Genomic DNA, 25,851 nt, shown 5'->3' with positions numbered 1-25,851 from the left:
TCCTCCCAAGGACAGCAGACACCTCGTTTTCAAGCATGTCCGCTGTTACTATCTATACTTTGACAGAATGTCCTGTTTGCAGGCAGACTCCATCAAGGATAGTAATAGTAGCGCAGTTACATCTTATTCTCTACACCAGTATCTCTATTTTATGGTTGGGAACAAAGAAGGTGACTTCCAAGATTATATAGCTAATGAGTGGCAGAGTCAGAATTTAAATCCAGATGATCTAATTTCAAAATTTATGCTCATACTGCAATTCTAACCTGCCTCCTTTTGGTAGGCTGGCCTGGAAACAGGAGGCCAGAATTTGTGGCTTTCAGTTCACTGTTTGTTTGCTTTTCTGTCTTCAAAGTTGGCACCTTTACTCCATAGTTACCTATCTAGTAGGTATATTAAATTGCCTTCCCTACACTGAATAACCTGCCCAAAGTCACATGCTGTCAGCAAAGTTCTGAATTCTGATCTTCTGATTTGTTGACAATTTCACTAGAGATTTAAAGTATCTATCTATGTATGTGTATTTACAGGCACACACACACTCCTCCCTGTACAAAGTTCTAACCATATAATTACTAAGTTTGATCCTGTAGTATCATATTCTCTCCTTCAAGGATTTATTCTTAGTTTCTCCTTTTATTCTGTGCAAAGGACTCCAATACCCTTCTGATTTTCAGCCCCTTTTCTCTGAATTACCTATCCTTTACTATCATTTACATATCTTCCTGACCCACCTGAAATGAACTCAATTTCCCCAAACTAAGTATCTAATATTATGAAGGAGTGATTGGAGGATAGGAGACCAGTTATAACATGTCTGCAGCAGCCTCTCCAAAGTGAGGAAGGTCTAACTGTGGAGGATGGTGATGGAAACTGAAGGGAAGTAGCAGGAACATTTTTTTGAGTGAGGGAGAATTCTATCCCTAACCACAGATGGGTGATGAAAGACTTGAAAGATGTTGAAATGGCTTAAAATTTTGGGGGAGGGTAGGGACCAGCGGAAATTGAAAAACGAGGCAAGAGGGTGGCAAGAATGAGTACAAGGACTAGGAGAAAAATCTTTTTTGGAGATGACCCATTTAGTTTCAAATAACTGAGTTTGAACCAATGTCAAGGCATGTAAACAGAGATGGCTTACAGGCAGCTGGAGATTGTGAACTATCGCCTCCAGAGTAGAAAATAGAAATCTGACTGCTACCAACTTGGAAATGGTCATTAAAACTTTGAGACAGACATGAATGGCAGTGGGAATAGGGACTGAAAAGGAACATCAGAGTTTTAGCTGGACCTTCGAAATACATTTGGTCTAGTAGTTTTATATTTTGTCTTGTTTCAAAGATAATATAAAACAACATGGAAAGGGAGGCAGAGCTGCTGCACTTGAAGGTTCAGGAAGTAGAGCAGGGGCAAGGAGAGTTTCACAGTCTTTTGGCCTCATTCTCCTTCCTTTGCTTATAAGTCCTTTCCTGTACAGGTGATGAAAAAGTTCACAAGGTGAAATGATTGGCCTTGGTATTAACATCAAATCAGGATCACAGGCAGAGCTAGAACCCAATGCTTAACTTTCCCATTATGCCCAGATAATTTGAAAGAAAACTTTAAAAAACACTTTTTTTAAAAAAAAAATTATTTTCCCTTTAAGCTGCAGAAAACCTATAATTGCTATGTATTCCCCCTCAACTTTTTATTATCAAAGTTTAAAAATTTTAAACTTAGTACTAAGTTTTGTGAACAGCTATATATCCTCCTTCTAGATTTAGCAACTAACATTTTGCCATTTTTGTCTTATACATATTTCCTAAAAGCTGGCCATTTTCACTTAATATTCTGACACTTCACCCTTAACTATTTCTGCATGCCTTACCTAAGAGTAGTGTCATTATCTGGCATGATTGTCATACCATATTAAACATAAAACCCCCCAAATATAGCATCAAATGTCAGTTCACATTTAAGTGTTCCTAATTGTTCCCAAAATGTTTTTATAGTGTTCTTTGAAAACTCAGGATCTGTTTTAATATAATTTAAATGAGTCCAAGTCATTAGAAAAGAAAGTTCAAAATTTATTGGTTGATTTTGATTTGCAAATCTGACAAGTCACGAAAACACAATTAAAAAGCAATGTAGCAGGACTGGGGTTGTGGCTCAGTGGTAGATCATCTGCCTAGCACATGTGAAGCACTGGGTTCGATCCTCCACACCACATAATAAAGTTGTAAAAAAAAAAACCCACCTTATTTCCTTAAAAAAAAAAAAAGCAACGTAACAAATATAAATTCTAATCCTAAAACAGAATTTTAGCAAGCGGTTTTCCGAATGTTAGGGATCTTATATGTTGCACAGGATAATGAGTCTGAACCCTCAATACCTCTTTTCCCATTCCTCTTTAGGTAGTTCAGTTCTAAATCAACCAATGTCTTTCCACCCCAATGTCTTTCCACAGAGATTTGTTCACGTGACTCAAATCAATCAGCACAAGGAATTACCCAGGGCCACAGAGGTTCCAACTACAAGGAGTTCAGACCCTGGCCAAGAACTGGCAAACATTCCAAATCAGGCTTTTCCACCACAGAAAGTCCGCTTACAAGAAACATTTACCAGCACACTGCCATGATTTAGGTTGCCCCTCTTTGCCCTTTGCCTTAGGAGGCGTTCAACTTTCGGCCTGTGTGGTAATTAACCATTTCTTGTAGGTCCAGGCTAGTGCAAAGAGCGAGCCATTAGTAGGGGTTTGAGGTGTGTACCTGCGCGCTTGCTTTGCAATCTCAAAGAACTGCGTTCCATCCCCAGAACCGGCAAAGAAAAAAGAAACAGGAAAACCAACAAAAGAACAACGAAAAAAACCCAGGAGCCTGTCGTGGCGTGGTAGCCCACGCCTGTAATCCAAAAGGCCGAAGGCCCTGAGGCAGGAGGATCACGGTCCAAAGCCAGGCTCAGAAACTTAGCGAGGCCCTAAGCAATTTAGCGAGACCCTGTCTCAAAATAATAAAAGTCGCTGGGGATGCGGCTCAGTGGTAGAGCGTTAGAACCCCAGTACCCCGGTCTCCCGAAAATACACGACAAACAACCAAAAGAACTTGAGCGGTTTGAAGAAGACTGAGAGAAACCCCCCTCGTTGCCGGCCCAGATGGGGGGAAGGGGCGGAGCCTTTGACGCCGTGGCTCCGCCCCCGCGTACGTGCCTTCGCCCCCGCGCACCGACGCAGTCCGCCCGACCCTTGCTCTTCCCGCGCTGCAGATGGTGCTGCCAGGGAGAGCCATGGCTAGTAAGTGAGGCTGCGGGGCTGACAGCCACCGCTGGGCCAGAGCAGAGGCTTGGTGCGATACTGGAGAGAATCAGCCACCTCAGTCCCTTACCCCATTGCGCCTGCGGCCTTCGGGTCGCAGGTGTTGGTCAGCTCAGGTGAAGGTCGGTGTGGGCGGCGGCATTGCTGAGGAGCGGCTAGTGCGTTTCCTGGGATTCCGAGGGCTCCGCTTCCTGCCGCTCTCGCCTCCTGGCGGACAGAGGCTGACCCTCTTGTAGTTCTCGGTGGTGTAGGTAGTGTGTAGTGTTTCAAGTTTCGTGGCCCCACTCCTACCCCGACACAAAACGGTGCCCAGGTGATTCTTCCTCCCCATCGTCCTTTACAGAGTCATTTATTTGTGCAGCTTTCCCTCTGCAAGCTTCTTGTTACCTCACAAGTGTAAAAGACTTGGCATATTCCTTTAAGTGTTATTCGCATGTTGATACCTTCAATTAAGATATTCTGTTATTTTTTCCTGCTTGATTTGTCAGATTATAATGAATGTTAGGCAACCAAGGGTCCTATAAGTAATTTTCCCCTTCATTTTGCAGAAGAGCAGATGATGTGATTCGTATCTTGTCCTCAGCGTGGAGGATCTCGACAGTGGTGGAGATCCACTGCTGCAGCCCTCTGCAGAGTAGGATTTGCAGAATGTCAGGCAGACCCTTGCCCTGATTGTGAGATGGGAGAGAGAGGAAGCCACCAACATAGCCATGTTTTCCTCCGCTCAGAGGCAGAGACAAAACTCAGCTTCTGGATTTTAGGGGAGACCTTTACTGGGTTTGTGTGGTGTTTTGATAACAGCTTAAAGTATCTCTTTGCCCTGAAGTAATGTCAACTTTTGCTTCCTGTTTTAGAAACTTTGTTTTTATCCAGATTCTGAAACTGAATAACAAATTGCATTTAGGGTTAAATTTAGCTCTTTTCTCTTACATTAAAGATTAAATCAAGGAATGTGACATCAGAGTTGTCCTACATTTAGGGTTAACCTTGAGGCAAATAGGCCTTCATCAGTGTTAATAATCTAATCCATTAGATTGTCAGTTGTGTCAATTAAAAATATCTCCAGACATTGCAAGATGCTCTCTGAGAATCATCAGTTCTATATGAATTTAGTGGTCAGATCTTCTGACATATGTTTTGTCTTTGTCCCCAGCTTTCCGCTTGGCCCTCATCCAGCTTCAAGTTTCTTCCATCAAATCAGATAATGTCAATCGAGCTTGTAGCCTTGTCAGGGAGGCAGCAAAGCAAGGAGCCAAAATAGTTTCTCTGCCAGTAAGTATGGAGGCACCCATTCCTTTCTGCTATAGATGCAGCAGAATAGTGTTTGCTAGGTCTAATTATCCTTTTATGTTCCAAGTTCAGCAGTGTCTTTTGGAGCTTCAATATTGTTATATGTTTGTGTCATCTTTGTCTATCACAAAAGATCTTAGCAAGGATCTTTGTCATAGAATTTACTAACATGTTTCCAAGTCTTCTACTCTGTTCAGATAAGGAATCTAAAATTCTAGTATGTTTAGGGAGTTACTTAAAGATTTTTTTAAAAGACTCTGTAGGACCACAACATGTTGGTTTTAGCACTAAGCTGCCTATATGTGTGTGAGTGTGTGTGTGAGTGTGTGTATTTTTTTATGGTACTGGGGATTTTTTGGGTACTCAGAGGTACTCACTCAACTGAGGTACATCCCCAGCACTATTTTGTATTTTATTTAGAGAGAGAGTTTCACTGAGTTAATTAGTGCCTTCCATTGCTGAGGTTAACTTTAAACCATGATCCTCCTGCTTCAGCCTCTCGAGCTGCTGGGATTATAGGTGTGTACTACCATGCCCGACAATGTATTTTTTAAAGACTAAAAAAATTTTTTGGAGACATCAAGGAAGCCTGTGGCTTCTTAAAGCTAGTAAAACTCTGCATCTCTTTTGTGGGTGGTTTCCTGAAAAATAGAACCAGCTAAAGGTTGCACCACATGTGTTTGTCAGCAGGTACAGGTTTTCCCCAGACAGGCCCAGATTTCAGGTCATGCATTTTCTGGTATGTTTTTTAAAGGTGTTGTGAGATGGTCAGTAGTTGAGACTATTCCACTAACCTCCAGCTATGAAGATGAGGTAGCTTTTTACAAACCCTATCAGATTAGAGAATTTTCAGGTCCACCTTGTATTTTAGTCAGTCTCCAAACTGTCCCAAATGTGGCCAGTGAGCAGAAATTTTTAACACAAGAGGTTTGAGATCTTACTATTTGTCTTTCTTTCTTTCTTTCTTTCTTTCTTTCTTTCTTTCTTTCTTTCTTCCTTCCTTCCTTCCTTCCTTCCTTCCTTCCTTTCTTTCTTTCCTTTCCTTCCTTCCTTCCTTCCTTCCTTCCTTCCTTCCTTCCTTCCTTCCTTCCTTCCTTCCTCCCTCCCTCCCTCCCTCCCTCCCTCCCTCTGGGAATTTTATCCATGGCTTCCACATGCTAGGCAAGTAGGCACTGAGCTAGTCTCCCAGTTCTTGAGATCTCACTGGTAATCTGTTTTCCTTATGTTGTCAGTCATGGGACTCTCCTGTATTTATAGTCTCTTTATTGGTTTGTGTTGCTGAGAGTGAATTCCGTGTGTGCTAACTTCACTGACTGACATTCATCTTGTACAAATAGTGATCTTTGGGCTTTAGTTTCCCAGCACCTTGCCTAGTACAAGGCAGTGTCATTAAATGCAGCATGAGGGAATTAGAGTTGAAATTTTCATAATTTTTGCCTGTTTTTAAAAAAATATTTTTTAGTTGTTGATGGACCTTTATTTCATTTATTTACTTATATGTGTTGCTGAGAATTGAACCCAGTGCCTCATACATGCTGGCAAGTGCTCCACCACAGAGCCACAAACCCAGTCCACTTGTTGTTTTTTGACATGTCAGAGAGCTGTTGAAGACAGACATACACTTGCCGAATGAAAAACTTTGTAGGATCAGAATGGGAGTGCTGAAAGTTCATTTACAGATGAGGAAAAACGTCTTAACCTCTGACTTTGAAAGCTTTTATTTATTTATTTTTTCAGGACAGGTTTTATTGTTGCATAGTTTATAATATAATTTTAAACTTAAGAATTCATACCAATACTCAAAGTCAAATGAGTAAACCTTATTTATAGTAAGGTCTGGGAGTCCAGTGTTGAGAACATGTTGTTTTGTACACTCAAGGCAAAGGCAGGTCTAGCCTTCTTCCAGGGTGACTAGGATCTGGTAGAGCTCACATGACTTACCTCCTGTAGCCCTACCTGGGATAATTGGCTAGTCTGTTTTTGGTCATAGGTTTTTTGTTTTGTTTTGTTTTGCTTTTTGTTTTAATATTTTTTAGTTGTCAATGGACTTTTATTATTTATATGCAGTGCTGAGAATCAGACCCAGTGCCTCATACATGCTAGGAAAGCACCCTACCACTGAGCCAAACCCCAGCCCTAGCCATAGGTTCTTTAGTCCTGGGGATTTTTCTTAGCTGTGTTTTACCCTTTCAAGTGATAGCAGAGTTGGAAGCCGCAGCCATGTCTTTTTTTTTTTTTTTTTTTTTTTTTAAAGCAGAACTTTAAGAAAGGATTGAATGTTTGGTAAGTTTATTCCTTCTCCTTTTCTCTGACAACTTTATCTAGGAATGCTTTAATTCTCCATATGGCACAAAATATTTTCCTGAATATGCGGAGAAAATTCCTGGTGAATCCACACAGAAGCTTTCTGAAGTAGCAAAGGAGTGCAGAATATATCTCATTGGAGGTAACTTCCTTCAACATGGTATAATGTCCTAAACATTAAAAGCATTTAAATGATTTTTATTACATTTAAACTATGAAACATAATTCAACCCTTGAAAAGAATGAGGTAGATTTATATCTAATAATAATGTAGAAGAAGCTTCAAGACACACTGTAAAGTAGGAAAAAAGCAAGTTCAACATGATTATGAATAGGGTATTCCCATTCAGATTAATCCCTCATACAAAATAATACTATGTTTTTATATGTAGTTATGTATGTGATGGCATAGTAAATATTGTAGAAAGACACACACCACATTAATATTGATGATTTTCCCTGGAGAAAAAGTAGTGGTGCAGAGGCAAATAGAAATGTGGAAAGATAAACCATATCTATGTTTTTTATGATACTAACATAGGGTTGAGAAGGTTTTTTTTTCCTTAGAGGCCACATGCATAATGGTAGGTTTATTTTTGTGATTTTGAAGTAAATTGTTCTATTTGGTACAATTAAAAATAAACACAGTAAAATTCTGTTCAGTAAATACAGCAAACACAATTATCTTTGTGTTATGCTATATTAAGGGTTAGAAATGAGTAAGACAGGGGTGGGATTGTGACTCAATGGTAAGAGTGCTTGCCTAGCACATGCGAGGCCCTGGGTTCCTCAGCACCACACACAAAAAAATAAATAAAATAAAGGTATTGTATCTAACTACAACTGAAAAATAAATATTAAATAAAAATGAGTAAGACGTAGCAAAACAAGAAGCATAGAGATGGAACTGCATTCAGTGATGAAGAGTCCTATGACTTAACGTTCTCATCTTGAGGCCTTTTGGGAGATAGTCTTGTTGCAGGACCTAGTGAAATTAAGATGAACAACAATAAATTGTTTGGCTCTGTTACAATATGTAACAGTGTTGCTTAAGATCATGACTGAATTTGAGAAGCAGTTTGGTTATGTTTTAAATCTGTCTTTGGTATGTGATCTGATTATATTTCACCTACTTTGTAGTTTATCTCTGAAAGCTCATATTCAAGAAGGAAAAACAGTTAAATAATGTTTAGAAGGGAATAAACTATATCATTGGACCCAAGTGACAGTTTATCAGGACTTTATCACAAAATAATTATCACCAGTTATCACAAAATAATTGCTGTATTCTTTTTAGCTTCTGATTGATTTGTGTGCCAATGTGTCTCTTCTCTCAATGAAAGGCTCCATCCCTGAAGAGGATGCTGGGAAGCTATATAACACCTGTGCTGTCTTTGGGCCTGATGGAACTTTACTAGTAAAGCACAGAAAAGTAAGTATGGAATGTACAAGTCTCATTGCCTCTGCTTCAGCTGGGCGCAATGGCACACACCTGTAATCTCAATGGCTCTGGCAGGAGGATTGTGAGTTCAAAGCCAGCCTCAGCAAAAGCAAGGTGGTAAGCAACTCACTGAGACCCTATCTCTATATAAAATACAAACTCAGGCTGGGGAGGTGGCTCAGTGGTCAAGTGCCACTGAGTTCAATCCCTAGTACCCCCCGCTCCCTGCAAAAGAATCTACTTCAAAGTTTCCTAGTGCCTCTTATCATACACACAACTTACTTTTTGGCACAAGTGGATATTCTTGTCCACACACCTTTTTTAAATAAATGTCAATTTCTGCAAAGGAACAACCTGCAGGAATTTTTATTAGGATTTTATTGAATATACAGAGATTGGTTTGGGATGAGTTGACATCTTTGCAGTACTAAATGCACGTACATTTAGGATTGTTAAGTTTTCCTGAAGAATTGATCAGGAAAATGATAAAAAAAAAAATTATCATTATGAGATGGCTCTTATTTCCAGTCTTTTTTTTCCTCTTGAAGTCAACTTTATCTCTGCTAATACTAGTTACTCCAAGTTTTTAAAGTTTATTGTTTGCCTAATAAATGTTTATCGATTTTTATTTGTTTATTTAAAAAGAGAGAGAGAGAGAGAGAATATTTTAATATTTATTTTTTAGTTTTTGGCGGACACAACATCTTTGTTTGTACGTGGTGCTGAGGATCGAACCTGGGTCTCATGCATGCCAGGTGAGCACGCTACCACTTGAGCCACATCCCCAGCCCTCGATGTTTATTTATTTTTAATGTTTTGGGTACTAGGAATTGAACCCAGGGGCACTTTACCATTGAATTACATCCCTAACACTTTTAACTTTTTGTGAAGTTTTGGACAGGGTATCACTAAGTTGCTGAGGCTGGCTCCAACTTGAGATCCTTCTACCTCAGCCTTCTCAGCCTCAGTTGCTGGCATTACAGACTTGTGCCATTGGCATCCAGCTCTTATCTCTTATTTTCAATCTGTATGTGTCTTATATTTTAAATGGTTCTCTTGAACACAGTATATAGTTGGCTCTTACTTTTTTATTTCAAATCGACAGTTCCTACCTTTTAACTGGAGTGGTTCACTCATTTATATTTAATGCGAATATTGATATGGTTAGATTTGGCATACAGATTATTTTTCCCTTTGATCTTCTTTTCTGCATTATTTTGAATTAACTAAATAGGTTTTAGAATTTCATTTTAATTTATCTTTCAGCTTTTTAATTATACCTCTTTGCTTTTTTTTTTTTTTTCAGTCTTGGTGCTAGAAATTGCTAATAAGCACACAGTCTACTACTGAGATCCTTTTTTTTTTTTTTTCCAGTTGTTGTGCTGGGGATTATAATATGCATCCTTAACTTGTCACAGTTTACTTAGAATTAGTATTGTTTCACCTTAAGACCCTTGCAATGGCAAGGTCTGTTCCCTCATTCTTTTTTTAAAAAAATATTTTTAGTTGTAGAAGGACTCAGTACCTTTATTTTATTTATTTGTTTTTATGTAGTGCTGAGGATTGAACCCAGTCCCTCACAGGTGCAAGGCAAACACTTTGCCACTGAGCCACAACCCTAGCCCTCCTGTTCCTCATTCTTTATGCTACAGTTGTCATATGTATTCCATACACATGTGTTATAAGTATCACAAAACAGGTTTTGATTTAAATAGTTATAAGTATTTTAAAGAAATTAAGAGGTAAAAATCATAATGATAACCCAATTCTTTACTGTTTCTGGTGTTTTCCTTTCCTTCTTGAAGATCCTGTATCTTTTCTTTCAGCAGAAGGATGTCCTTTTAGCAGTTTTGTAGTGATCATCTGTTAGCTATGAATTTTGTTAGTAAGCATATCTTTATTTCATTCTTGAAAAATGTTTTTGCTAGAATACAATTTGGTTCACTTTTTTTTTTTTTTCTCTAGCTGGTATCTTCTAACTCCCCCTGCCCCCTTGATTAGACATCAGTAGTAATTTATATTGTTGTTCTCCAGTATATAATTTGATGTTCTTTTCTTTTTGCTTTCAAGACCTTTTTTGTAATCTTTACTTCTCAATAGTTTGATTCTGATGTGCCTACATGTGGTTTTCTTTGGTTTGTCCTGCTTGGTGCTTCTTAAAACTTAAGTCTGTCACCACATTTGGGAAGTTTTTGGAATATTTTTGCTAAGTATTTTTTCTGTCCCATTCTTAGGACTCTAGTATGCATATGTTGTATTGTTTGGTATTGTTCCAAAGTCACCAAGGCTCTGTATGTATATATATATCTCTTTGCATTGCTCGTGATCAAACCCAGTGTCTTGCACAAGCACACAAGCTAGAAGGCACTCCCTGAGCTACACCTCTAGCACTGGTTGTTTTTGCTTTCTAATCTTTTTCTGAGTTCTAAACATTGGGCAATTTCTGTTGATCTACTAGGTTCACTGACTCTTTTGTCATTCCCAATATCCCATAAGCCAATCCAGTAAAGTTTTCAAGAATTGAGATATTTGAGTTGGGGGTATTTGGTATTTGAGCTCAGTGGTAGAGCGCTTACCTACTTGTGCTAGACTCTGGATTTGATCCTCAGCAGTAGCACCACCACCATAACAACAATAACAGCAAATTCATACACTAAATTTTTCAGTTTTAAAATGTCTATTTGGATCTTTGATATGTTTTTAAATTTCTACTGATATTTCCTGTTTGTTTATTCATAAAGAGTGTGTTTTTATTTATGCCTTTGTGTTTTGTTTCAATAGTTGCATTAAAGTCTTTGGTAGAAGTATAGCTAGTTTTAAAAATACTGATCTCGGGTATAGTAACCTTGATAAACTTACTCATTAATTTTAAAATTTATTTGTAGATTTTTTTGAGTACCAATTTAATCCAAAAATAATGATAGGTTTTATTCTTTACAAATCTTGTACTTTTGACTCCTTCCTTGGGCTCTGTGTAGGATCTGTGGTGTAATTTTGAATAATAGGTGTCCTTGCTTTTCTTCCAGTCTCAGCAGAACATTTTCAATATTTTACCTTTACATATGATGGTTGTTTAGGATTTTTGCGGATACTCTTTCATTGATTTTAAAAGTGCCCTTCCTAGAAGAGTTTTTCTGTTTCCCTTTTTGAATCATGAATGGTTGTAGAAGTTTCCATATGTGCGTTGGGAATGTAGCTTAGTGTTAGAATGCTTGTCTAGCATGTGTGAGACTCGGGGTTGGATCCCCTGCACTGAAAAAAGAAAAGTTTATTACCAGATACTCTGTATATATCACTTGATATTTTCTTCTTTATTTTATTTGTGTGATCAATTACAGTGACTTTCTAATGTTAAATCACATTTGCTTTCCTTAAATCTCATTTGGAAGTGATGAATTACTCTCTTTGCACATTGCTGAATTAGGATTGCAGAATTTTTCCTGTTGTTAAATGCTACTCATTCTCTACCTCTGCTGCCAATTTGCCAGTTTAATTCTGATTGTGATTCTGAGAGGTCTTCATTGACCATTTACAGTGGGTAAAGAAGCAACACCTTAATTACTTCCATTAAGAAACCTGAACACTGACTTGCACATCATCTAGAAAATGGGTTGTAAAACCTATGGCATTGTTTTCCGTAGTGTAATTCCATTTGATCATATGTCAGCCAGCTTGTGGGTGGGTTATGGGGCAGGTTGGAGGTGCTGTTTGTACAGTTGATCTTAGAGCACTTTCATATCTGCCCATGGAAAGAGTCTGATGTTACTGCCATGAGCCCTGCTGAAAAGGAGATAACCAGATCAATTATTTGTGATGCAGATCCATCTGTTTGACATTGATGTTCCTGGAAAAATTACATTTCAAGAATCTAAAACATTGAGTCCTGGTGATAATTTCTCCACATTTGATACTCGTACGTACTAGATAAATTTGCCTTTTTTACTTTTCCCAGAGAAGGAGGTGTTCTTTTCCTTTTTTTGTCTCTCTTCAACTTTTTCACATGACCTGACTGAAAACTGAGAGGTGGGAAGGCAAAGAACAGTCATAGCCCTGGAAAGTCCAGGCCAAATAAGGTACTAAGGGTTTGGCACAGTTTTATTCTTCCTTTTGGTCATGGCCTACCTCTAGTGTTCCTGTTAGGCCATGATTGAACACCCCTCACTTAGTGAGCATTCATGTGGAATGAATTTTTCATTTCTGTTCTGATGATGTAAATGAGGTCTTTATGAGATGAAGTCTGAGTAAGATTGAGCTAATACATGGCCTTCCTTGTGTTAATTTATTCCAGTTAGAGTTTTGGGCTCATTAAGTTATAGAGGCTTTACCCTGCCATATCATGCTACAGGAGGTTAACTTTTTTATTTGTGCATTTTCTGTTTGGAAACAGCTTATTGCAGAGTGGGCCTGGGCATCTGCTATGACATCCGCTTTGCAGAACTTGCACAAGTGTATGCACAGAGAGGTGAGATAGTGTTACAATTATGTTCTCTAATCCGTAATTGCATAGAGAGTTGGTTCTGGGTTGCTTTCGGGTGGAGGGATCCCTAAGCATAAACTTTGCACAAAAAAAAAATACAAAAATTATGCCCAAATGCACAGAAGGGCCAGGGATAAAATGTGATCTCCCCCTGATCAATTCTTTCAATCCATCTGGCTTCTCAGACTTGCTGCATATGGATGATGGGACTTTTGAGGGGTTGTAATTTAACGTATTTACTATGTAGCTAAAGCAGGAGCCATGCTCCTGAATGTCTGCTCTATCTTTTAAGCCCCTCCTGTTACTGTTTGTAGTAACTTTGAACACAGTAGAAATGAAGAAATGGCCTATATGTCCATGAATTTAGTACTCAGACATATAGCCAATGACATTTCATTCCAAATTAGGAGAAGCATGGTAGTGTCTGGAAGCATGAAGAACCAAGTCAGAGCTGGATTCTGGTTCCAAATCTTCTTCTTAAATGGGATAGTACTTCCGGGAAATCGTTTAACATCTAGAGCAGTGTGGTTTGAGTATTAAGGATAGAGAACTTGTAAAGCCCCTGTGTGGGTGCTCAACAAATGTTAGCATTTTACTAGACTAAAGCTACTTGCCATTTGCCACTGAGCAAAGTGAAGTGTTAAAGGTGGTTTGACTGCCTGCCCAGCAGAGGGTAGACGTTCTTGGGCTTTGGGGTTAATGGTCTGTGTTGAACCTTATCAGTAAACTCTAGAGCAACTACTGTGCCTCTAATTTCAGTTGAAAAGAATCACAGAACATGGTTGTTAGCCATGTGGTACTAATCATACATGGCTCAGAAAAAATTGAATGAAAGTTCTCTACTTTATTATTATTATTATTTTATTTAAAGGCATATGTTCTGATTTCAGTCATCAATCCCACTTTTCTTATGGCTGTGTTTTTTATGTGTGTATCTCTGGAAGAATTCAGAGCCATATCTTCATATTGACTCTGCCTGACTAGGCTGACATCTTTTTTGTGCTTGTAAAAGTTTGAGTTTGATCCCTGTTGGTAGGAGTAAAGGGAGGAACTGATGTTCATCTGCATCCACTGTCTTTGATTTTTCTCTCCCCAAGGTTGCCAGCTGTTGGTGTATCCTGGGGCTTTCAATTTGACCACTGGACCAGCCCACTGGGAATTGCTTCAGCGAGGGCGGTAAGAAAGGAACCAGTCATCTCAGTGTTTCCTCTTTGTGGAAAGATTTTTGGTTTGGTGGAAGTATTACCACTTACTGCGGAATGTAATTCTTTCCCTGAGCTAACATGCCCTGGCGTCCAAATGAAGTTTCAAAGGATGAATCTGTAGGGAGGGCTTCTACTGCTAGGCACCTTCTCAGAAGCCATAGAACCAACCTCAAGGATTTCAAGGACTGTGGTTTTTGCATTTTGAGAGCATTCAGTGAATTAGTTGGACACTGATTTCATTTTTCTGTGATTAGATACGAATTGGTCTCTTCTAAGATAGTTACCAGCATCTTTTGCAGAGAAATTGAGACCCATGGAGCTTATGCACTCAGCACCTCGGGAGCCAAAGAAAAAACAGGGTTATTTTAGCCTGTTGGCCCTAGAGAGAGTTTTGTAGTCTCTGCACAGCTGACTCTGCCATTCAGTTTAGGGTGCTTATCCTGCCCCATCCTCCACACCAACTACTAGTCCTTGGGATACTCTGACTAGAAACTCATTTTAAGCTCTTGTTCTTCTAATGTGTAAATTATAGGCTTTGCATACTTTTTTGGTATGTCACAGTTGCTTTTTCCCTAGTTCTGTAAGACTGAGGAAGGGTGAAGGGTACGCTGGAAAGAAAAATTGTGACTATGTGTGTAAAGTGCTCTATGAATCATGAAATGTTGTCACAGGTGATGGTTTTTTCATTAATCTTTTAAAAAATTGAGGTATAATATACTTACAGAAAACTGTGCTAATTTTAAGCATATAGGTCAATGGATTTTTATATGTGTATTCACCCAACAAGATCAACATATAGAAGATTTCTGATCTGTGAAATGCTCTCTTGTGCCCCTTCCCAGTCAATACTCTATTTTCACTTCTAGAGATAATGATAATTTTGAATAGAAAGGCAAGAAGTTTTGGCTGATGTCGAGTAGAAGTTGGAATATGATGCCATAAATATTAATTAATGTACCTTTCTGTCAAAAGCAAGGAAAGCTTGGGACATACTGGAACGATCTAATATGGGTCTATTGACTGAATCTAAAGGTTCCCAGGAGAAGTGGGTTGATATACCTGGACTCCCACCTGAAGTTTTTGCTAATTTGAGATGGTGGGGCTGCCATCATTGGCAGGAAGTGCCAGATCACCCTCCAATGTATATTGCCCCAGGAAGGCTACTCCATTTTCTGGAAAGCTTGACCTGTTTTAAACAGAGAAGCTTTGCTCTTTTGTTGCATTACAGGTTGGCTTTTGCCACACTCCTCACTGCACTGTTGCCATTTTGGACTAGATAATTCTTTGTTGTGGCACTGACCTATACATTGGAGGATGTTTAATTACATCCCTGGCCTATACCTACAAGATGCCAATAACAACTCCCTAGTTGTGATAATCAGAAAAGACTCCAGAAATTGGCAAATCTGATGGGCAAAGTCACCCTTGAATGAGAGCCACTAAATTACAGATGTATTTTTGTTTTTTCGACTGGGATCTCTCACTATCTTGCACAAGCTGGTCTTGAATGCATGGGCTCAAGTAATCCTCCTCTCTCAGTCTCCCAAGTGGCTTGGACTGCAGGTCCAAGCTCAACTAACTATTTTTTGAAGAGAAGTTTCCTTAACATCGGCCTGTACAGTGGAATCAACCTGTACTGCTTTTTTTTCTAACTCCCCCTACCATGCCAGGGATTGAACCCAGGGCCTTGTGCATGCTAAGCAAGTGCTCTTCCATTGAGCTAAACTCCAAATGCTTTTTTCTTTTATTCAGAAACCATTTTTTATTGGTACTGAGCATTTACAGATTTTTTTTAAAATAAAAATGTGAGTTTTTATTCAGTTCTTTTAAAATTACTACTTAATGTTTTTTTATTGGAAGTTTTAAATCAACCATTCGTAATTTAACCAAAAAGATGTTTTGTAAATGTGTCACAAATACATGGACTAGAACTCTACTTTTCATAATGGACTTGAATCTCAATACAATTATGAGTTGTTCAGTAAATCTTAACTGGGTTTTCTGGTAATTTTACATAAACAAGCCTATCACTGTTCACAGAAAATGGGCTAGATAGATGTTCTTCTAGTTTATCCATGAATTTACTCATCTTGTTGTTTAGAATTAACATCATAGTTTACAAGAGCAAGTGTTGCTTTCCTCTTGCCCTGAGTAGTTGAACTTCAGGACTGCCTTCTCATAGAAAAATTCTTCCTCTGTATTTGCAAACATTAATTCATCCAGTTGCTCCACCTCTTTTTGGAATTGATTTGATTTCTCATGCTTGCCCAAATGTCCATTAAAAGATAGAAGGAGCACTTCCCACATGGCTTATTAGTTTGTGATCCTCTTCTAGTTCTTTCTGAAGTTGCTGGTGCATGGGCAATCTCTGAGGGACATCAGTGAATCTTCACTTACTAGGAAGCCCATAGACTTGATGGCCCCTTTGCTTTGGACCTGTAGTAGTACTTGTGGATTCATCACAGCTGGAACAAATGATAGAGAGCTGTTCACCTTAGGGTGGCCAGGAAGCAAAGAATGAAAGAGGAGGGGCCAGAGTCCTAATATCTTTTTCAGGGTCAACCCCCACTAAGTTCCTTCCACTAGGCTCTACCTACAGGTTCCACCACCTCCTGGTAGTGCTTTTAGCTGGGACCACTCTTCAACGTGTGGGATTTTGGGGCACATTCAGGATCTAGACTGTAGAACCATTTATATGTTTTTTTTTTTTTTTTTTTTTTTTGGTAAATGTCTACTTTTAAATCAGGTTTATTTGGTTTTTAGCTGTTGAGTTTCTGGAGTTGCTTTTAGTCTGATTTTTTTTTTTGGTACTGGGAATTGAACTCAGTGGCACTTTACCACTGAGCTATATATCCCAGCCTTTTTTTAAAAATTTTGAGACAGAATCTTGTTAAGTTGTTGAGGCTAACCTTAAATTTGTACTTCTTTTGCTTCACCCTCCCAAAGTTGCTGGAATTATAGGCAGGTACTATCTGTAGTTCTGTTCACATCTGGCTTATAGTCTGGATATTAGCACATTGTCAGATATATAACTTGTGAATATTTTCTCCCATTCTCTACCTTGTCTCTGCACTCATGATTCTTTCCTTTGCTGTGGAAAAGCTTTTTAGTTTGACATAATCTCATCTATTTCAAGCTTCCCCTTGAAAACCATGTGATGAAGAAATTACCTAAGTGCTTGACCTTAGTCCTCTTCTGTGTGTCTAAGTGAACCTTCACTGTCAATCACACTTGGATTGCTTAGAGTAAACAAGGCAGTAGTGTTTTATTAGTAAAAGAAATTCCTGAACTCTTAACTTTTGGTTAAAATTTAGGCTGAGTAACTGATCCACTCATTTTTAGGGTCTTGCCCCCCCCCATCCTTGCTCATTCCAATATCCTGAAACATTGCCTCTGTGTTTCTTCTAGTAGTTTTCTTTTCTTTCTTTCTTTTTTTTTTTTTTAAACAAAGAATCTGTGTACTTGGATAGAGAAATGTTGTGGATGTATAATGTGCATTACCTCTTTTCTGTTCACTGGCTACAGGGCTGTTGATAATCAGATATATGTGGCTACAGCCTCTCCTGCCCGGGATGATAACGCCTCCTATGTTGCCTGGGGACACAGCACTGTTGTGAACCCTTGGTGAGTGTATCTAAGTGAGGGTGGGCTCAGTGGGAGCTTGAGAGATGACACATGGGCAGTTAGCTTGTCTAAACCCTGACCAGCCTCCTTCATCTTCCACTCCCAGTTCTCCACACATGATAGGCACAAGAGAAGCTTCCCCTTGAAAACCATGTGAAAAGAAATTACCTACGTGCTTGACCTTAGCCCTCTTCTTTGTATCTAAGTGAACTTTCACTGTCAATCACACTTGAATCACTTAGAGTAAACAAGGCAGTAGTGAAGGGTGAATGGTTTTAATAAAAGAGATTCCTGAACTCTTAACTTTTGGTTAAAATTTAAGCTGAGTAACTGATTCTAGGACAGGAATGAGTTACAGGGCAAGGACTTTGTTCGAAGCATAATGATTAGAGAAGCAGGGAGTTTGGGTTTAGTAAGGGAAACTATGACCCTGTCTCCTGTGAAAGGGTAAAATATTTTATTACTCAGTGAAAGCAGCATATAAGTCCATTCAGACATAACAACATACACTCATCCCTTAATATGCAGACCTTGTGGTCCACATTTGTAGAGTTTATATTGTACTTTCACAAACATGATTAACTTGGACTCAGGAGCTTATCCTTGTTAAACTCAGATTATTGAGGGTAGAACTGTACTTCTCAGAGTTTAACTGGATCCAGGACATTGGAAATTGGCCGCCTTCTTCACTGTTTCTGTATACGAATAATCACACAGCGCTCTCTCTCTCTCTCTCTCTCTCTCTCACACACACACACACACACACACACACACGCACGCACACACACAGATGTGTACTTATACAATTTCAGGGTTAATAGACAAGACTGAGAAGGGTTAAACATTGCTATGGGAGTCCGTAGATGCTCACTCTTCTGACATTATAGCATCTAAAGCTCAATGTGTATGGTAGGGAGGCCTTGGAAGATATGAGAAAAATATGACTAGTGAAATTCTCCCTGATCATTCTACATGTTAGGGTTAAACTTGGAGGATATTGGACTGGAAGGGTTAAGCTGGCTTAACAGTTTCCATGAACTTGCATCAGGTTCCTCTGTCAGGATATTATTAATAGGTTTCCTGCCTCTTGGGTAGCTGCTCCATAGCTAGTTCTTGGGATAGATTGTGATCTACCTTCTTCATTCCACAGGGCCTGGGGGCCCTCTGGCTTATGTTGACATGGGGGTGGGTGCCTGGGTTACACAAAGAGGGATTTTTGAGTGCCAGGACAAATGGACAAGAATTAGAAAAGAACAGAAAAGGATTTTTGGTTAAATGCCATCTGTGCCAGGAATGTTTATGGCTCTCTAGTAAGTGGAACCAGTTATTATGTCAGATTATTTGTTATGACACATTACTTTAAAAAACATTTATTTCACTAAAAGTTTCTGAATATCTGCTCTGGGCTTAGACTAAGCACTGGAATTAATTTTTCAGATTAGTCTTAAGCATGTGGATACCCCACCAGAGTCTACAGTTTTAAATCTTTTGCTTGAATCTGAAACCAAAACCCCTTAGCCTGCAGGGATTCCAGCAGAGCTGGGGTCTTCTCAGGCCCAGAATCACTACCCTCAAGTTGAGTAGTTGCCTGGGCAGGAGTAAGAAGGTCAAGACTGCCTTTGGAAAGGTCCTCGTTGAAGGGCACTCATGAAGAAATAGGGTGGCGCTATTTCTAGTTAACTTTATTCCTAGATGTTTATAATTGTGGAATAGCTGCCACTTCCTAGCAGTCTGCAGTTTTATGAAACATACATCATAATTTTACTAAACTTCACAGAGCTCTTTGTGATTCCAAATGACTTGCCATAAGGTCACACAGCAACTAAATGATAAAGCAGGGATTTGTACACATACCATTTTATTTTAGGTCTCAGAATCTTTCCTTTGGCTTGTAAGACAGGGAGGAAAAACAGAGACCTGGAAAATGACCAGATGGTAGTAAGTCCACTCATTCTCCTCTGAATCTTTTCCAGGGGGGAGGTCCTAGCCAAAGCTGGCACTGAAGAAATGATCCTGTATTCAGACATAGGTAAGATTGGCTCTGGGAATTTGGCTCCCTTGTATCCCCACTGCTCTGAAATATGAAGCCTCAGTCATTTGAAATGACTCCTTTATACCCCTTTTTGGGATTCAGAGTATTCTAGGTCTTATTTTAAGGCCAGGTGCATAGGGCTATAGCTTTGCTTGGCAATGATCTTGGAACCACTGCGGGGCTATGGGTGCATTCAGATAAAGTGCATTTATATTAGGTGAGTTACTTGCTGAGACTCTAGTTTTTGCAGCTTGGGGAAGATTTGCAAATTATTAATCACGCACTTTCCTGTTCTTGCAGACCTGAAGAAGTTGGCTGAAATACGCCAGCAAATCCCCATTTTTAAACAGAAGCGATCAGACCTCTATGCAGTGGAGACGAAAAAGCCCTAAAGTTTGTTTCCAACATCTCACAAAACAGGAAGATACAAATGTTTCTGTAGCATAGCTTCTGTTGATTCTTGTTTTGTAGGGGTGCTGAAGATTGAACCAAGACTCATGCATATTACCACTGAGCTACATGCATAGGCTCCTATTGAATTCTTTAATGGTTTTTTAAATAAATTTCAGCCTTTTCCTCCTGGGAGAGCTGTCTGTTGAGATGATAAAGCCATCTTGAATAGTTAGAAAGGACACAGACTGGCATCAAAGAGCAGAAAGTGGGGGCCATGAAGCTTCTTTCCTTAGGTTAAAAAGTATCTTGGTATCCTGTTGGTTGATGTACCTAATACAAACCTTTTTGTATATTAAGCCTCTTATCCCACCTGCTTGAGTTGGTCTGCTGCTATTCGTCTTCAAAAGTATATTAAAGTTATTGTTAGTCCCTGCATAGCTGTGGGAAGCAAGATGATGGATCCTTGGTGTTTGACAGAGGATATGGCAACCTTTTCTTTCCTAGCAGCTTTTGGGCTCTTTAAATTCAAGAAGGAGCTAATGACTTAACACTAGGCCTTCCTGATCTTGGAGGAAAGGCCAGGTCAACAGTGAGCCTCATGGGAAAATGGCATTGGTGAAAGCAACTCAGTGTGTCTGCAGAAGATTTTTCTGATAGGGTTGAGTGTCTGAAAATATCTTTTTCTGCTTTTTAGTTTGCTTTTTTCCCTAGTAATACTTTATAACTCCATAGATAAAAAACTTCTGAACCACTTTTGGTCTCAGAATCTTCTTGGACTAATGTGTTTTTATTTATGTGTATATGTGACCTGGTACAATACTGCTCTAGCACACTACTAGTTTTACATGATACTTACCATACTGGTAAATAAAGCAAAAATTATAAACAAAAGACACATGAGTATATATATTCTATTTGCTATGAGTGAAGACATTATATATCATTTAATCTCTGGAAAATAGCACTGTGTACTCATAAGACCAAGAGTGAAAAAGACAAATAGCTTTTTAAATTGTGTATAATTTGGTGAAATTTTATATATAAAGAACCATGGAATAACTCAAATCAAGACAATGAACGCACTTACCACCTGCAAGTTTCCCTGTGCCCATTTATAATCCCTCTGGCTACTCTTCTGTCTTCGGACAATCACTGGTAAACTTTATCACTAATGATTAGTTTGCATTTTCTTGAATTATATAAAAATGGAATCATGCCATATGTACTTTTTTCTTTTGGTCTTTATTATTTGGAGATTCATCTGTGTTTGTAACAGTTATTTATTCCTTTTTTAAAAGGAATTGTTTATCCACTTAAATGTTGGTGAACATTTGGGCTACTTTCCGTTTTTGGCTGTTGCAAGTAAAGGAGCTAGAACATTTTATACAAGTTGTTTATCTCATATACGTATTTCACTGCCAAACTGTTCTCCAAAGTGATTTATGATTTTACAGTGGTGCTAGCCAGTTGGTCTACATCCTCACGTACACTTGGTATGGTTAGCCATCATAGCTATCACTGGTGCTATAGAAACAAAGATACTTCATATTGATGTAGCATTCCTACAACAGACAAGGCAGATGCTTGCTAAAACTTGGTTTTGTATTTCAGTCGTGTTATACCTGGTGATCTTATGGTGCATTCAAAGACTATGAAAGGAAACAAATGAAGTAAGGATCTCCTATAACGAGTATGAAACATTTTATTTTTGGAAGTGTGTGGTACCTGGTCAATGTTTTTACCTTTTAGAAAATGGTATCTAATGAATGTTTTTATGGATGGAGTACAAAAGATACTTTGCTTTCATAACTAGTGGAATATAGGGGAGTTTACACACAAAATGAAAATGGTAATATCCATTTAAAGAAGTGCAGGAACAAAGGTATTTACTGATACTCAATACTTGGGGTATTATTAGTTTGGAATTTTGCATAAGAAGGGGTTTCATTAACTTCTGACATCCTTGTGTCATGGCTGAAACCATTTGAGTCACTTCATTAAATTTCTCTACACAGATTTTTGGCCTGGTTTATTGTGTTTTCCAGATATGAGCCTATAGTGGGAGTTAAAACAGAATCATGGATAATGCTGACTATTTTAGTTTACCAAGAGTATGTATGAAAGTGTTCCCCATGCAGAAGTATGCAGAGACTCTAAATGCTGTCTGTGGCTTTAAATCTTCTTTTATTAAATGTTATTGCTTTTTCTAAAGGATCCAGGATTGGAATTCATAGTGATCTCAAGTAGCAAAAAAGAATGAAAACAACCTATCTGTAACATGTTTTTTTTCCTTTCTATATAGTTCTATCAATTAATGTATGGAAATGTACTGATGTAAATCTTGAACAAGCCAAGTCAAATATATTCTTGCATTAAATATTTTTAAAATACTTTTAAAAAAAGTTATTTAATCAAAATGATTCCTGGATTCCCACTTGGATTGGGAGAATATTACAGTTTGAAGCTGTGAGAAAAATTTTAACTGCCATTTCCCTTAACTCCCAACTTACTTTCTTTTTTTAAAATTAAAAACTTTATTTATACGTGGTGCTGAGGATTGAACCTAGAGCCTCGCATATGCTAGGTGAGTGTTCTACAGCTAAGACACAACCCCAGCCCCCAACTTTCTAACGAGTTACACAATTATTATTTTTGTACAGTACTTTAAAGGCTGCTATATTACAAGTTGAACCTATATCTTATTAGGGGCCTTTTGGACCTCTCTAGTTTAGGCAACACATTTAGCCATCTAAAGTGAATCTTTCACAGCCACGATGATCTGCTGAAATAGGACATGCAGGTAAGCAGAATGATTTTGATCTAGAAGATGAACTAACAGGTAGTAGTAGGTTTTGCATTGGTTGCAACTGAATGAATAACGGTTTCTAAACCTGTTATTGTAGTTGTTGGTTGTGAAATTTAGGGAAACTCCTTGTTGCTACCAAAAGTTAGGTCCATGTAAAGTACACCAAGTGAAAAAAGATTTAGATAAGAATTGAGGTTTCAAGATGAATGTTCTGTTCTACTGGCTAACCTTTTTAAGCACTGCTGGATAGGTTTTGGTGGTGAGTGGGTATGAGGTGAGGGGACAGAAAGGGAAAAGATAACCAGCACTGACTGCCACTACAGCAGGGAGTTAACATTGCTCCTTCTCATTTATGCCTCATAACCGCTTTTATGTTGCAGTTTCATATTACTTGTCAAATTGTCTTCATTTGGTTTTGTTTCTTCTTGAATGAATTTTGGAAGGTAAGAGAAAGCTAGTTATTGGAAGAAAATGTACTTTTAGATTAAATGTTCTTGTTAAAAATCAGCAATAAAAAAGTGAAGCCCTCGATGTAGTCATATAACTAAAACATACATACAAGGATGCTTCTTGTTCAGTGATTTAACTGGTTCATAATCCACTAAGTGGACAAGAATCTTCAAGCATGGAGCATGGTGGGCAAGGTGCAGTAATATTCTGTTGTGATGACCAGCTCTTCTGAAATGATTTAGCACCCCACTTTAGTTTGTGCTCTGTCCTTTAAATCTTGTCCTTAGATTCATTCTCAGTTTCTCTTTCAAAACAAAGCCTAAATCTTGCCATCTTGTGGACTAATTTTTGGTTTCCACTCACTTTCTTAAATTCATTTCTGCTTACCAGATAATTCTTATATTTCAGTTGCTTTTCAGACCCCTGAAGGCAGGATATGCCTTCACCATTACAATGACATTTCTCTGACAAAGACTGTCAGTGACTCATTTGCAGACATGTTCGGCCTCACTAAAAACTAGCATTTCTAAGTTTTACTTTTTGCCCCTCTATTATATATTTTCCCTGAAGTAGTCTCTACACAAATGGTCTTAAATATGTTTATAATTCTTTTTTCTAAATATTTTTAGTTGTAGATGGATGCAATACCTTTATTTTTATGTGGTTCTGAGGATCAAACCTAGTGCCTCATACATGCGAGCCACAATCCCAGTCCTCATAATTCTGATAACATACAGCTCCACTACTGCTTTCTCCCAGTTTAAAAACAACTCATTTTGCTGGACTCAATTTGGATGGCTCATTTTCAGCTCAGGCACTTAATGTCACTTAGATCTTTTGTCACGATTGCTGTTTCCCTGTCTCGTAGAAAACTCCTTACCTAAACCTTAGTTGTTCTTTTAAGTCTCTGGTCAGGCAGCTTGCTGTGACCAGCTCATTAAAGGTTTGGCAGCAACGAAAATCCACTGCATGTGCTATATTCACCTAGATCCACCACATTCCTCCCCTAGGATCTGGGGCACTTGCATGCTGTGCTCTAAATCATCAAGTCTGTTGTCTGACCTAGGAATCACATGTCTTCTGCCAGCATTCAGGAAAATGTAGTTGCAAATATGGGTAAAAATCTTGTACTGCAGATATTGAAAAAAAGCAGGTAAAAGTTGTTTAGTACAGAAGTTATTCAGAGATAAACCATGTATGGGTTATCTCTGCAGAGAACCCCAGCATTATTCATCCTATTCCCCTTTGAATTAAAGTTTCATCCTGCTATTGCTCTAGAAAAACTCTCCATACCCTTTCAGGACAACACTTCTGCAGTCACTAACAAAAGAACTGAGCTAGGTGTTTCTGAGCTCTGAATGACAGGAATCATGTCCCTTAAGCCTACTCGCACCTTTAATCTCCTCCCCTCCCTTTGAATGGGGTCAAACACCACAGCTATTGTCCCAGTGATGAGCAGGTATTCAGCAGGAAGACCATCTAGAAGTAACAGTTCCAAGTATAATCTGTGTACTGTCACCTTAAATCACTCATTATTTTTATGGTATCTAATTATGAGCTCCAAAACACTTGAAAATGGTGTTTTCCTTTTGATGTCTCTTCTAGGATACTGACAAGGGGATCTCAATTTTTACCTTATACCTGAAGGGCAGTCTTTTTTGGCTTGGTGATTATACCAAGATCCTACTTATTTTAAATCACAAATACCTCCAGCTCTTGACTTAAATGCCAGTCTGTCACTTGAGTGTACATTCACTACCTAAACCACCTTTGGCCAGTTTCAGTACATATGAAGTTGTTCTACTTTGGGATACTAAAAAGAACTTTGAACTATAATTCTCCTTATACACATACAGTGAAAGTATCATTAGCTTCCTATAGCTGTTGTAAGGAACCATCATAAACTCAGTGGCTTAAAATGACAAAAGTTGGCCAGGTGCAGTGGTGCATGCCAATAACGCAGTGACCCAGGAGGCTGAGGTAGGAGACCACAAGTTTGAGATTAGCCTTGGGAACAGAAGACCCTGTCTCAAAACTAAGGGCTGGGGATGGACCTCTATGGTAGAACCCACTGGTTTCAATCCCTAGTACCATTTAAATTTTTTTTTTTCTTTTTTTAAAGAAGGTATGCCATTACACTTCCCATGTGTAATTTCCTCTCAATAAAATCACATCTGCAAAATCCCCTTTTGCCATCTTAGGTAAGGTTCCAAGGACAGGATGTGTATATTTTTTAGGGGACCATTTTTTTTTCCTATCAGTATTTTAAAACTTACAAACTTTAAATTTAAAATTCTGTCACTTTGTTTACAAATCAAATTAGTAGAGGACTGGAGACAGAATGATTACCCACCCCTTTCCCTAACTACTCCCAAGTTATTTTGTTATAAACAGAGATCATACAACAGAATTTACCAAGACAGTTTAGGGAAATTATTACTTTTATAAAAATTTTTTTAACCAAACCAAGTTTCTTGGTTTGGTTAAACTATATGGTCTTCTTGTTTATAGACTGTCTGAAGGAATGTGGCTCTCTTGGCTCT

The 25,851-nt window shown here is 38.5% G+C and overlaps 1 protein-coding gene across 1 annotated transcript; it reads left to right on the top strand.

Moving 5' to 3' along the window:
- The first annotated feature begins 3,107 nt into the window (after positions 1 to 3,107).
- On the top strand, positions 3,108 to 22,068 carry Nit2 (nitrilase family member 2). The gene is made up of 10 exons (XM_005335061.4): positions 3,108 to 3,265; positions 4,440 to 4,558; positions 6,902 to 7,022; positions 8,224 to 8,312; positions 12,141 to 12,234; positions 12,709 to 12,783; positions 13,896 to 13,974; positions 17,529 to 17,627; positions 19,601 to 19,656; positions 19,960 to 22,068. The coding sequence occupies exons 1-10, from the start codon at positions 3,238 to 3,240 to the stop codon at positions 20,049 to 20,051; spliced, it is 852 nt and encodes a 283-aa protein (XP_005335118.1). The 5' UTR covers positions 3,108 to 3,237; the 3' UTR covers positions 20,052 to 22,068.
- Positions 22,069 to 25,851: the final 3,783 nt, after the last annotated feature.

This window comes from Ictidomys tridecemlineatus, chromosome 3, assembly GCF_052094955.1.
Source record: "Ictidomys tridecemlineatus isolate mIctTri1 chromosome 3, mIctTri1.hap1, whole genome shotgun sequence".
NCBI classification, from domain to species: Eukaryota; Metazoa; Chordata; class Mammalia; order Rodentia; family Sciuridae; genus Ictidomys; species Ictidomys tridecemlineatus.
The sequence above is the reverse complement of the archived record's forward strand: the minus strand, read 5'-3'. Positions and strand labels throughout refer to the sequence as shown.